Source organism: Choristoneura fumiferana, chromosome 4 (assembly GCF_025370935.1).
Source record: "Choristoneura fumiferana chromosome 4, NRCan_CFum_1, whole genome shotgun sequence".
Classification (NCBI taxonomy): Eukaryota; Metazoa; Arthropoda; class Insecta; order Lepidoptera; family Tortricidae; genus Choristoneura; species Choristoneura fumiferana.
This window is the reverse complement of record NC_133475.1, coordinates 16353972-16368268: the sequence shown is the minus strand read 5'-3', so window position 1 is coordinate 16368268 and position 14297 is coordinate 16353972. Positions and strand designations below refer to the sequence as shown.

General features: G+C 35.8%; 1 protein-coding gene across 1 annotated transcript; it reads left to right on the top strand.

The window, feature by feature from the left end:
- The first annotated feature begins 196 nt into the window (after nucleotides 1–196).
- LOC141427558 (uncharacterized) lies at nucleotides 197–13488 on the top strand. Its single transcript, XM_074087114.1, has 9 exons — nucleotides 197–393; nucleotides 464–598; nucleotides 3224–3401; nucleotides 4483–4580; nucleotides 4917–4978; nucleotides 5719–5896; nucleotides 7589–7896; nucleotides 8415–8659; nucleotides 10771–13488. Exons 1-9 carry the CDS (start codon nucleotides 313–315, stop codon nucleotides 10857–10859), a joined length of 1374 nt encoding a protein of 457 aa, XP_073943215.1. The 5' UTR covers nucleotides 197–312; the 3' UTR covers nucleotides 10860–13488.
- The last annotated feature ends 809 nt before the right edge of the window (nucleotides 13489–14297 follow it).

The following is a 14297-nucleotide window of genomic DNA, read 5'->3' as shown; positions in this document are numbered from 1 at the left end:
ACGAAACTTGAACTCGAAGTTCGTATTGTACCGTCCCTCTCGCTCTCGTATTAAATAGTAATTGTCAGAGGGACCGCACGTCACGAACTTCGAATTTCGAGTTTGTAGGGGCATGGCTTGTTCACGAAATATCCGGTCGGTATTTCCATGTCGGTATTATCCGTGCCGGTAAATAGTGTCAACTGTCAGTCCAGCCAGTCAGTGTCAGTGTCAGTCACCCCCTTCTGATTCTGAACCATCGGCTCGTGTTGTATTGTAACGTTTGGTTTGGTTAATTTTGTTGAATTTCATCAATAAATTTACTATTACAAAATGGAAGAAAACGTGGCTTTAGATTCCACAAAACAAAAGAAGTTCGCAAAATCAATAAAAGGCATTAAGAAGTTATTAAAGGTACGTTAACACCAGCTCTCTGCATAACAGAGGTTATGTTTTCAATACTTGTAAATTACATTTTTTACAGAAAAAAGAAGGCAAGCCTCATGTACCAGCGGTTCTTGCTCCAAAAGATAGCGAGAGCAATGAGGGTAAGAAAAAAAGGAAGCGTCCAGAGAGAGGATTGGTTTATTTATCACATATACCACACGGTTTTTACGAGGTTAGTAAATTTGCTTAGTGGCAATCGGTCAGTTATAAGTGAAAAAACTTAAAGCTCGAAAATTTACTTAGGCTCCATATCAATTCTGTGCAACATATTAAGTATTGGTGAGGTTCCTCTCATATAGCCAAGGACAAATTATAAAAACATGTAAGAAATTCCTTACCTATAAGTACCTGTAGATTATTGATGCCTTTCCCATATGCTATATTAGCTGGGTGCGAAGTACTAGGTGGGGGTATTGAAATCTATTGCAGCGCTAATAGTGGCCAAAAGTAGAAATAATGTAAGCTCTGTCATCTGTCATACTCATATGAATCTGATATTAACAAATCAATTTGTGTAGACTTAACTGCCTAATTTTAGTAATAGATGCTTGTCTTCTTGAATTATTGAACACAGTCCCTGTTTTGTTCTTAATTCCTCTACATCCCGGACATGTTCAGCAGATACCAACAATTTTCCTTTTGAAACAGTTTGTGGTTGAAATTTTATATTGAGTAATACACACAAAACTGGTCATCAAAATAATATGTATTTTAATCTGAAAACGATATTTAATTTATTACTAGCGATACAAGAACAATTATATATGTTTACTATTATTTAAAGCAACCATTAAAGTAGCTTTATCTTTTCGTTTTACTATAAAAAACGACTAAGCATGAAGTAAACAAACTCTGACATAACCAAAATAAAACACACTTTTTGAATACATTTTACTCACCTTATTTAATTTTAATAACCAAAAATGAATTCACAGCCCTTTGTCCACCCAAATCACGGTATCACAGTAATTTTGTATTATTAATTAATATGTGATAGGTTTGATTTTTGTCACAATGTCGCAATGAAATTTCAAAACGTCAGAACCGACAACCTTGCGGACGCTAAAGGTGGCGCTAATATCATGCACAGAGCCAATAGTGATCATTTCAAGTTTAGCTAGTAAAAATGTATAATAATTTTACGAAAAACAATTATAAAAATGAAAAAAGAACATTGTCAACTTGATTGTCTTCTTCATCTCTCATTCGGGTGACACTCTTTCCCGGCCCGAACAATACCGGGATGGAAATACTGACCCTGTTTTTCGTGTAACACATGCCCATAGAAGCTCCTGTCAGTTTCTATGGGCAGGTACACTAAAAACAGGGCCGGTATTTCCATGTCGGTGTTATCTGGGCTGGTAAAGAGTTATCACCCTCTCACTCATTCTTCTTCTAGCAAACATTTCAAATTTCTTTAAATAAACCATTGTCTCCAAAATAATAAAACAATACACTTCCAAACAAAGCTAGAAGCGATCATTGGTGTTTACAAAAGCCCTGCTACGAATAATAATAAGTTACTTACTATTTGTATTTGTACTTATTATTTGTTTGTACCTGTTATTAAATTTTGATGTCTGTACATGAACATTCAGTACCCCAGTTACAGGTGCAAGACGATTAATTCTGTGCCTCCTGTGATCAGTGATGTAACTCGACTTGTACCCTTTTGTGTGTTTTTATTTAGAAGTATAATCAGAAAAAAATAACGAATTTTTGGGTCTATCTCACGTACCTTTAGGTGCTATAGTTTCGGAGATAATTTTGTGAAAAGTGATACAACTAGCAGAAAAAAATCGTGCACATTGATATATATCAAGTTGTAACCCCTTTATGTAATTGCTCTAAAGCTTATTTTCATGCTTTGTGGTATAAGTGAAATTGAATTTATTTTCACATTTTATTTTTCGGTATTTTTTTCGGAAATATTGATATATCTACAGTTATACCACTTTTGACCAACTTTTCTAAAACCAGACCAGGGTACAACTCAACATGTACTACTACTAATGCGAGACAAATTTGATATTTTTTTTGTGATAAGTGATACATCTCGTCATGAATCACTTTTCACAAACACATTTTTAAGTGTAAAGGTATACAAATTGAATTATATCTAAAAGTCAAAATATTCCCGTAAAATATTTATGTAATAACAGTTGTGCTAAGTGATACAAGTGCGAGCATAAAGAGTGTGGTGGGAGTGCGCGGGGGTGCGGTGACGCGGGATCAGGGGTGCGCGGGACCTGCTCGCCTCAGTGTCGCTGTAAACTGATATAAGTTACTTTACTTTTTGAAAACTAATATAAGTGAGGTAAATTTTATTTGTAACGGGGTACAAAGTAAAAAAAAATTTTTCAGGGTTTTATGTTTTACTTTACTTTAAGCAACATTGAGCTAGAAACATATTACGCTGAGTGAGTGAGTGAGTGTGTTTTACAAGTTCATGTATATCATATCAGTTTACACCTAAGAGATATTATGGGTGCTTCAGGGGTGCACCATGATATAACTGAACTTGTATCATCTAACACATATTATTTACTCATATTAGACATTTCAATAGGTACAACTCGCAGGTTTTTCGCGATTTTCTTCGAACTTACAATATTTACCGAAAAACACTAAATGCACGTTTATATAATATATTTTTATGTATAAAAAAAAGTGCTTCGGTAAATGCTCACAAACAAGATTTTTTTAAATCTTATTTTCACTCTCCTGTAAAATGACTTTGCACTTGTATCACTCACAGGAGGCACAGAATTATTTTCATTACATTACATTTTTACAGCATCAAATGACAGAATATTTCAAGCAGTTTGGAATGGTCACCAATGTGCGTGTGATAAGGTCTCCCCGCACAGGACGGTCTAAGGGCTTCGGCTTTGTGGAATTTCGGGAGCCAGCCGTTGCAGAAATTGTCGCTGAGACCATGAACAACTATCTTATGGGCAAGAGGTTGATCAAAGGTAATAAGTACATTGTGTCTTAAGGGCGGTAAATAAGGAATTACGAACGAGAGTCTATTAGAAGCTCGAAGTCGATGACTGAGGGCTTTAATGAGTCGATGTTCGTAATTGTAGTACCGCCCGTGCGACATACAATGTTTTCCATCACATTTTCCAGTAAAAGAAAATATATAATTGTTCCAAATATTGGCGATACCTTAGGCTGCGCTCTTGGCAGCGTCGCCCTCCCCCTCCCTCAGCATATGCCTGAGCCGCGTGTGCATGTGGTCCTGCTGCTATGCCATGCGCAGCAGCGCGCGCAGCACCACCAGTACGGACACGGACTCATTTACCGCTCTTGGGCTTCATGACAAGAAAATGTGTACGCGCAATGACTCATTTACCGACCACGGGTTCATGACAAGAACATTAAGGTCGACAAGACATGCCAAAGAAATTGTAGTGAATTGATTATGAAAAGGTTCCACTCTGGCATTCTCTTCAAATCTTGTACATATGGAATTTTACTCATTTCCAGTGATCAGAATTACTTAAACTTTGGTATGGACATGTTGTAGATTGTACAGTACAGTACAGTAAATAAAAAGTGCAGTCGGCAAAAGCGTCTAAATAGCTAAATTTTTAACAATAACTCATTTGACGACCGGATGGCCAAGTGGTTCTTATCTTATGCTTAGGGTTCCATGCGGATACACTTCGACCCGTAGGGATCTTTTGTGTAAGGCCAAGTGGTTAGAAAACCTGACTACGAAGCCTGAGGTCCTGGGTTCGATTCCCGGCCGGGGCAGATATTTGTATCATCATCATCATCATCAGCCTATCTTAGTCCACTGCTGGACATAGGCCTCTCCAGTTGCACGCCACTGAGCACGATCCTCGGCCAGTCGGATATTTGTATGAATAATACGAATGTTTGTTCTCGGGTCTTGGATGTTTCATATGTATTTAAGTATATATTTATCTATATAAGTGTGTTTATCCGTTGCCAAGTATCCATAGTACAAGCTTTGCTTAGTTTGGAACTAGGTCAATTGGTGCCAAGTGTCCCATGATATTTATTTATTTTATTATTTATTTACAGCTGTTGTCATTCCATCTGAGAAGCAAAGGCGCGCCAAGCGAAAACATTGGACAGCTACACACAATCCAACGGCTGAAAGGAGAAACATTCAGAAAAAGGTTTAGTTTAATACATCAAAAGTCATTGCACGAAAATTTTCTCGCGTTAAATTCATGTTGACGCGACACAGAAAATTTTCAATTTGCCGCCAAATCGTGAAACAAATGACAAATGAATGAAATACATACTCAATAATATTGGCAAAGAGTTCCATTTTCATAATTTAAACTTACTTTTTTATTATATTGTTTACAAGTGGCCAGTTCTGAAAACTCAGTGTCGCCCTCGTAATACTCATAATTAACTGATTTAGTTGAGGCGCGTCATAGGCAGTCATAGCTTATACAAGCTCTACCAAATAAGTATCAAGTTATTTAATTAATTTATATTTTCAGACCCACAATGCTGATAAAGATGAAGAAGGAGATTTAAAGAGTGCTAGGAAGCTGCTGAAAACGTAAGCTGTTAATTTGTCTTCATTTACCCAGAAGATAGTCAGAGCTCAATGCCTGTCAGTTTAGTTGCTGATAATGTGGTCTCATAAACATTTAAAAATGTGTGCTCTTTATCTCTAATTGATTTTAAATTTTATGATTTAAATTCGGGTTTTGTGCCGCGTATGTACCTTGATTCCGAAATTAGCTTCTCTAAAATCTAGGTACGCGGGACATAACCCGAATTTACTCGTAAATCATAAAATTAGTAATGATCGCGATAGTCTAAAACGTTGAATTGCTTTTTTATACTAGGAAACTGCAAAATGTTGCCACAGCTAAGCCAAATACTAGTAATGCACCTGAATGTTGAATATCGCGGCTAATTACTAAGTTTATGATTTAAATTCGGGTTTAGTTCAGTGTACTTTGATTTTAGAGAATCTTGATATTTCGGTACAGTTGCATGCGTTGCATGCGCCTAAACTATACAATTCTCTGGGATTAAAAGAATCCTACTAGTATGTCCTTCCCGGGACTCAAACTATCTGTATACTTACCGAATTTCGTCTAAATCGGTTCAGCGGTTTAGATGTGAAGAGGTAACAAACAAACAGACTTACAAACTTTCGCATTTATAATAGTAAGTGGGGTTCGTCGATTTACACATAAAATACGAATAAAATACGAGTAAATGGCGACTCAAACTTCATGGTCTTACTTAGCATAGAAAATTTTATTTAAAAAAAATGATTGTTTCCAGCCACGAAAAAAAAATAAAGAAGCTCAGTGAATTGGGTATAAACTATGACTTCTTTAAGCCAGTAGATGTTCCTGAAGCATTGTTGCCCAAAGCACAGGGACAAGAAGAGAGTAAGCCTATTGTCAAAGTTGAAGGCACAAAGAAGAAAGGCAAAAAGGCTGTAGAGACTGTGGAACAAGTATGTTGATTTATTTTCATTTTATCATGTATGCACAGTAGGTTTAGTTAAGTTTTCACTCATATATCATTTTTCAAGTACATCATTCATAATATACAATACGTATATCGTCGGTGATAGGTACTGCAATACCGCGTAACTAGCATTTCCCATAAGGTATAATTTTCACTGTCAGAACAGTACAATGTTAAGACTGTTAGTACAGTGAAAATGCTAGTTATGCGGTATTGCAGTATCACCGACGATATAGGTTATTATATAGTTTAGCCTGGGTTAGATATATTTTGTACCATCAGCCAAATATGTGGTCTACCACCCTTTAGTTGATAATCGTTTGCATGTCATAAAACAATAATGCCAATAGACGTGTCTGTCAACTTAAAAGATCGACTTTAGAAACATTATTCATTTGTTTAAAAATTGATAGACCACTTATTTTGCTGATGGTACATAGTCATTTAATGTTTAATGTATTGTGTTTTGGTTGTACCTTGTTTTGCCTAACAACTTTTTGCCTATTTTCAGTTTGCCTAATGTTAGATAAACTAATATTACTTAACCTAATGTTTCATTTTACCTTATTTTCATTTTAGTGAAAGTCATTTTGTAAACAATTTACTTGACATAATTTTATTTCGCCTAATTTTCATTTTGTATTAACTCATTTCATATAATGTTTGAGTGACATAATTATATTTTGTGTAACATACATGTTACATAATTTCATATTGTATAAACTTATTTCGTATAACGTTTGACTGACATTTTTTTTGACTGACGTTTGAATGTATTTTAATTTTAACCTACCTAATTGACCTTATTTTATAATAAACATTTTGGTACCAAAATTAGGCATAACATTAGTAAGCAAAACAAATATTATGATAATTCAATATTAGACAATCCAATGTTAGTTAAAACGTTATTCGGCTATATGATGATTAGTTAAAATAAGAATCGACAGTGAGTTTTCTATAAAATAATATTTGACAAAACAAGTTATGCAAATGATCATTTAGTAAAAATGAAAATTAGACAAAGTAAAAATTATGAATAATGAAATTATACAAATGGACTTTAGACAAACTATTAATTATAAGTAAAAGTTGTTAGACAATATTAGGCAAAAAAAAATAGACAAGTCAAAGGAATACCTTGTGTTGTATTGTATATTTTTATAAATAAAAGTAAATAAATCAGAAAAAAATATATACATGGTATCATGGTGTCTTAAAATTTATATGGAATATTTCAGCAGGTGGTTGAGTAAGTTTGAGTGAAAACTCCTGTAAATGTTTCACAGGACTTGTAAGTAGTTAAGTAGTTTCCTGTTCTAGGCTGCGTTTCCACCAGAGATGTGCGACCAATAGAAACGTTTTGTTTACCTATCCTCGCTCCGCCGAGCTGTTTCCATTAGAGCTGCGCTGAGTGAGGATAGGTAAATGAAGCGTTTCTATTGGTCCATAACAAACACAACACATCCTCGCACATTTCTGGTGTAAACGCAGCCTTAGTCTATTCGAAACACCTTCTGGATAAGTAAATGTTTGAAACTTAGAAAAGAACAAAAAATTGTAGGTATATTAGATTTTGCTTTGTTACCTGTGATCAATTATTGTATCTACATATCTATGTACAGTCGAACCATTTGATTCATGATCTAACACTTATTTTTGACTACTATCCTTATAGAAGAAAGCTGAGCCGGAAGCGAAAAAAATCAAACCTACCGAAGTTAAAAGCAAAAAAGAAAAGAAAGTTCAAGAAAATGCCAGCATGAAACAAAACGAGAAACAAAAAAAGATGAAAGACGCAGGTGTGAAAATTCCAGAGAATTTCATACAATTGCAGCAAGAATCTGGTGATGAGAGTGACAGTTCACTCGGTTTTGACTCGGATGAGTATGAGAAGATGATGGAAAAATACTCAGATGCTTCTTCAGGTGATGACAGTGAGGATGATGGTGATGATGAAGTGGATGAGGAGAATGATGAAAACAGGTATATTTATCATATATTATATTTATCATTTGCATTGGCCGACAGTTAGTAGTACTAACATACTTTGGTAATAATTAAGAATCACTTTTTTGGCAGCTATAATGACGGTCTATAAACCAACAGTACTTTTCCATCTTATTTGAAAAAAAAAAATGACATCTTCATAATCTTAAAACAAGTTGCTCTCCTCAGTTGTCCGTCTGTATATCTGTTAACCCCTCCTAAACCACACAACGGGTTGTGATGCAGTTTTCACGCGTTATTTATTCAGTTAGGTATATAACTTTCACGAAAGGTTTTAGAGATATATTTTATAAACTTAATTAAGTTTTTATGCAAGTAAAAAAAAAACATTATCGGTTACTTAGGCTAAAGAAATGCGCATTTTCTTCCAAACACCTGTTTGAAACTTGGTTCGCTGGTTACATAAGTAAATTTGACATTAGAAGGAAATTAGATTCGAACAGTTTTGTGACATTTGTTTATTTGGGTAACATAATTACAAATTATTATTTCAGCGACGAAGAAGAACTGCCACAGCTTATACCGATTAAAGCGAAAAAAGGCAAGAAGCAAGTACTAGCTCCACCACCGCTTCCTAAGAACCAAAAACAACAGAAACCCCAGAATCAAGTCGCGAAAAAACCCAACCAAAATCAAGACGCGAAAAAAATCCAACCTGTAAATCAAGTTTTCAAACCACAACATCAGGGGATGAAAAAAGGCCAGCCACAGCCACAAGGGGTGAAAAGGAAAAATACACGTAAGTTCACATTTGCTGAGATTCGAGATACCTAATTCGTGAATTCGTGGATTCGCGGTTATACTTAACCTGCTTACAACTTCAACTTTCAATGCTTGTATGTTCGGGACAAATCCAGCAAGTTAAATGTGTCCCTTGTCTTGACATTTGGCGTGGATTACAAATCAGTTGAATGACAGTAAAATAATCGGGTAGTGAAACCTGTGGCCGTATTGTATAACGCTCTGTCGTTTGTGATCGCATTCGCCATCTCTTTCTACCTTCATCTTACTCCGTGTGACAGAAAGAACTGGTGTAAACGATTGTGATTTCAAGTGTGTTAGACAATAAGGCCTCTGACCCCCATGCCACTAACATTACATGAGCTACAAATCCACATAATTGTACTTTTTTTCTATAACAGTTACAATTATTTTGTTATTGATTTGTAGGACTTGTTAATTTAATGGTACATGGGGCTGATGTTCCACTCAGGATCGTCATCGCTGAAGGGGCAACAGTTAACACGTTCGGCTCCGGCAACGATCCACTAAGCTCTTAAGCCGAGTTTAGATTTGCAAGAAAAATCGTGCAAGTTGCATTATATTCGGCGCTCGATTGACTGCTACAAACTCGTTGGCTTTACGGCCTCGCAATGTATTGCAACTTGCACGATTTTTCTTGCCAGTCTAAACTCGGCTTTCCGCTATGCCTACGCATATCCCACAGCAGTCACTTCTATAATACCAGTAACACGTATACGTGTCACAGACGTAATACATTCCGGTGTCAGTGACACGTCTGCGACTTTTTAGTTCTTACTCCTATGCCAGTGAACGCGTGTCGTGTCAAAATAATTCGTAGGTACCATCAGCCAAATAAGTGGTCTATCAATTTTTAAACAAGTTCCTATCAAATAAACATGTCACTAAAGTCGAACTTTCAAGTTGACAGGCACGTCTTTTGGCATTATTGTTTTATGACATGCAAACGATTATCAACTTTAGGGTGGTAGACCACATATTTGGCTGATGGTACCTCCTTAAGGCTGACATAGCCGAAGGGCTTAGCGGAACGTTGCTGGAGCCGAATGCGATCCACCTAAGCTCTTACGCTAGGCATAGCGCATATCCCACAGCAGTCACAAACGCTCGTTCCCTAAATACCAGAATTGCAAAATACAAGATTGCCAATTTACCCGATTTCTGAAATACTACATTTCCAAAATACCAGATTTTCTTGTTACTGTGTTTCTTTTTATACCGGATTGCCAAAACAACGTGTTCTCAATACACTATGTTCCATTTAAAACCGAATTCCCATAATACCAGATTTTGAAAACACCAGGCTCGCAAAACACGACGTACTTGAAACACCTAGTTTGTTAATCTACCAGAGACTCTAAATACCAGATTGCCAGTTTATTTTATTCCCAACACACAAGATGCTGATTATACTTGAATTTCGAATACCCTTATTCTTAAAACACCAGATTTTTACTTTAGTTGATTACGTAAGTACGGATAGACAATAAAACCAACTATAAAATTTATTTTTTTGTTGTAAACTGTTTAGAACTATTTTACCATTAGCAGTTGGCAAATACAGTGTTTCAATAAAAATAAAATAAGTTAAGGGGCTACCCCGTCACAATGACCTTGACTCGCGGTTTTCAATAAAATTGCAAATCAGAGGTTTTATGCATGTCCTCCGAAATTATTTGCTTTTTAGTTTACAAAAATATACAAAATATCCAGTATATATCATTCTCCACAAAATGGCTCAAGGCTTTTTTCGCTTTGTGTTCCGTGGTAAAGATTAAGAAAATGTTAGAAAATCGCGAGTCAACGTCATTGAGGTAGCCTCAGGTTTAAAAAAAATCAAATTACCTTAGTAGCAAGTCCACAGCGGGCTAAGAAGAAACAATTAAATGACTTCAGGTATTTTTTTTACACTCAGCTAATTTAGGTTTGCGTGGATACCTGACCGTACTTGTTTGATATTTGATATGAACGTGTTAATGGCATATACTTGAAATTAGTACAGACAGATATATAATTTAGATGATAAGTAAAGCAAGTACAGCCAGCAAAAAAACTTGTATTTTTTAACAAATTCGTTTTCTTTTTCAGAACATGATGTGTCTCCCAAAAAGCCCAAGTTCGAGAAGAAAGATAATAAGCAAAGAAAACAGTTTAAAAAGAAAAATAAAGCTAATTAAGGATTTTGCCATATAAAAACTTCGTTTTATTTTAAGGTGATCCCATGCCCCAATGACCTTCGATCTGAATTCCTTAGTTTTTTAATGATTTTTGTAGCTTTTTATATTAACAACAACTGCTTTAAGCAATATAGTATCCCATATTTACTTCAAAGTTTATTGTTTTTGAGATATTTGGCATCAAAATTGAACAATTTTAGGCCAAAAAAGTGGTTTTCTAGCCATAACTTTTGTGTTAATTAAGTAGTTTCAAATGAAAACCCTCGACCAATTTTTAGAGACGTCAAAGACGACCCTAAATATTTAGATTTCGTATATGTTAGATCATTGACGTCAATAGAGATACGAAATGAGTGTTTTTTCAGACAATATTTTAAAAAATCATACAAAATTATTATTTTTCAAAATCCGGTAGACAAAAATGGAGATAAAAGATTGAAGAACCCATAGCCGTTTGACTTATAATTCTATCTGTAGTGCAAAAGTAGGAGATACGATTCAAAACTTGTCAAAAATCGATGAAAACCTCGGGTAGCCCCTTAACTATCAATTTGTGTTACAAATAAATGCGTAAATGAAAACGATTATACAGGTACATTTCACTTTATTATATTAATGTATAATGTACAATACCTGATAACAGTAACTATAGTTGAATTCACATTTAGATGACAAAATATTATTTATTGCACTAAAACTAAAGTTGATTCAAAATGACTCTTATTTTAAAATTGAAATTAGGTATTGGGTGGGGATCATAAGGGACTATCTAAGCTAAAGTATTTTTATCTTATGTACATAGTACAAAATACTAGTTTTAAACTGCACTACCACACATATAACCATCGTATTTTACTTGGAATTTACAGTTGAATTAGACAATGTCTAATATCAAATACAGAATATTTTACTCTAGTTAGAAATAAACCTACTTATGATAAAGTTCCAGAAACATATACATATTCTATCTAAATATATACAAGTCAAAAGGAAACAAGGGTCACTTGAGTAGTAGCGTTTCATCGGTAAAATGAAATCAAAAATACCTTTGCAATTAAATTTTCAGACATCCTTGAATGTGATAGAGAATTATATTTATTTAGTACCTACTAGCTTTTGCCCGCGGCTTCGCCCGCGTGGAATTCGGTTATCGCGCGCTGTTCCCTCGGAAACTGCGTTTTTTCGGGATAAAAAGTAGCCTATGCCACTATCTAGCCCATAAACTATCTCTATGCCAAAAAATACGTCGATCCGTCGCTCCGTTTCGACGTGAAAGACGTACAAACATACAAACACATACACTTTCGTATTTATATTATTCTGGATTTTCGTTGTACCAATAAACTCACGTGACCCCTATTTTCTTATGGGTAGTATACATATTATAAAAAAGCCGTGGTGGCCGAGTGGTTTGATCTATGGCCTCTCAAGCAGAGGATCGTGGGTTCATTCAAACCCCGGCTCGCACTGAGTTTTTCGAAATTCATGTGCGAAACTACATTTGAAATTTACCACGAGCTTTACGGTGAAGAAAAACATCGTGAGGAGACCTGCACAAACCCACTGCGAAGCATTCAATGGTGTGTGTGAAATTCCCAATCACAATCACAAAACCGACGTGGAAATACAGACCCCATTTCTCGTGTACATCATCACCATCAGCCGGAAGACGTCCACTGCTGAATAAAGGCCTCCCCCTTAGTGTTTTCGTGTACACGACCATAGAAACTCTTGTCAGTTTGACATGAGTTTGTATCGGCGTGTACACGAAAAATCGGGTCGGTATGATTCGGGCCGGGAAATGAGTGTCACCCAAAAAAAAATAACGGCTTTACCAGGTTTTTGTGACAGGCTAGTTGGCGCTAGCATCGTGAGGCCAATTTTGACATTTACCGTAAGTTTGTGATTGGTTACTTATCTAAATTATTGTTTACTGTTTTTAAAACCAACATGTTTTTAGAACAGTTTGTTTTGTCGTATCAGGAAGTCAAACAGCTGGCCAAAGACCGTGCGAAGTGGTGATTATTCCACCGACAAGAGCATAGCTCTTCAATTTAAGAAGAAGAATGTTTTTACAACTTCACTAGGAACTAAACGTCTAATGTACAAGTAGAGGTTTTATTTAGCAAGGTTACATTGTTGTAATGTTGTAACAATAGATTTTCACTACTTATTTTTAAAATCCTTCTCAAGACAAAAATTTATTAAAATTCTATTTATATGAAGCAGATTGATACAATAAAAAACTTTGTGCATGAAGGCGTTATACTTAAATGTGAAAATTATTAAAATTGACTGAAAAATAATAAACATTACCTAGAAATTTTGCAAAATATGTACATCAAAAAAGGCTATGGCTTCTTTTAAAAATGCTTCCATAGAATGTTAAGATATAAACCATTGTTACCGTCATTTAATTTTCTTCGTCTCCAACTTTTTAAGTACAGAATGTAAAAACCCTCTCAAGTTCGTTTCGGATTTCTATATAGAGGTTTCTATACGAGATAATATTATTATATTAATATCTAGTTTTTTTTTTTTTTTTTTTTTTTTTTTTTCTCTTGTTAAACCTGCAATCAGTCTTTTAGACTATAATCAGGTGGGTTGCTAGAGGTTGGGGTTTGGCAAGGCAGAGCCACTGCTCTGTCTCCCCTTAGTAAGGCAGCACATCAGCTCTCTTGAGTCTTTTAATCGGATTTGGCTGCAAAAGTACACTGGATAACGGGTTTGGGTGAATCATCAGTCGGTCCCTGTAGTTGGCTGAATATCGTTTCACTTCATCTGAAATGGTTGGAATTTCCAGGTACTCATGGATTTCCGAATTGCGAGCATACCAGGGCGCCGATGAGAGTACCCTTAGAATATTGTTTTGAGCTCTCTGGAGGCACATAATGTTGGATTTGCTAGCTGTAGACCACAGTTGGATTCCGTATGTCCAGATTGGTTTTATTATGCAGCAATATACCCTTAGCTTGTTGGATAAAGATAAGGCAGACTGTCTACCAAGGAGCCAGAGTAAATTTTTAAATCTTAGGTTGATTTCATTGCGCTTTGTTTTTATGTGGTCTTTCCATGTCATTCTGCGGTCCAGGTGAAACCCCAGGTATTTGACGCAGGTTGATTGTGGCAATGTGTCGGAGCCTAGATTAACCGATGGGCAAGTTTCACGTCTTAGTGTGAATGTGATGTGGTGAGACTTCGGGGCGCTTGCTTTTATGCGCCACTTAGTAAGCCAAGCATTGGTAGCATTGAGCTGGGTTTGCAACAATCTGCTTGCTTCATTTGGATCACGGTTACAACTGAGGAAGGCCGCGTCGTCAGCAAAGGTTGCTACAGCTGTTCCAGATGATTGGGGTAGGTCGCTAGTAAATATATTGTAGAGGACCGGGCCCAGTACGGAGCCCTGGGGTACACCAGCTCCGCAGCTAAAGAGGGAAG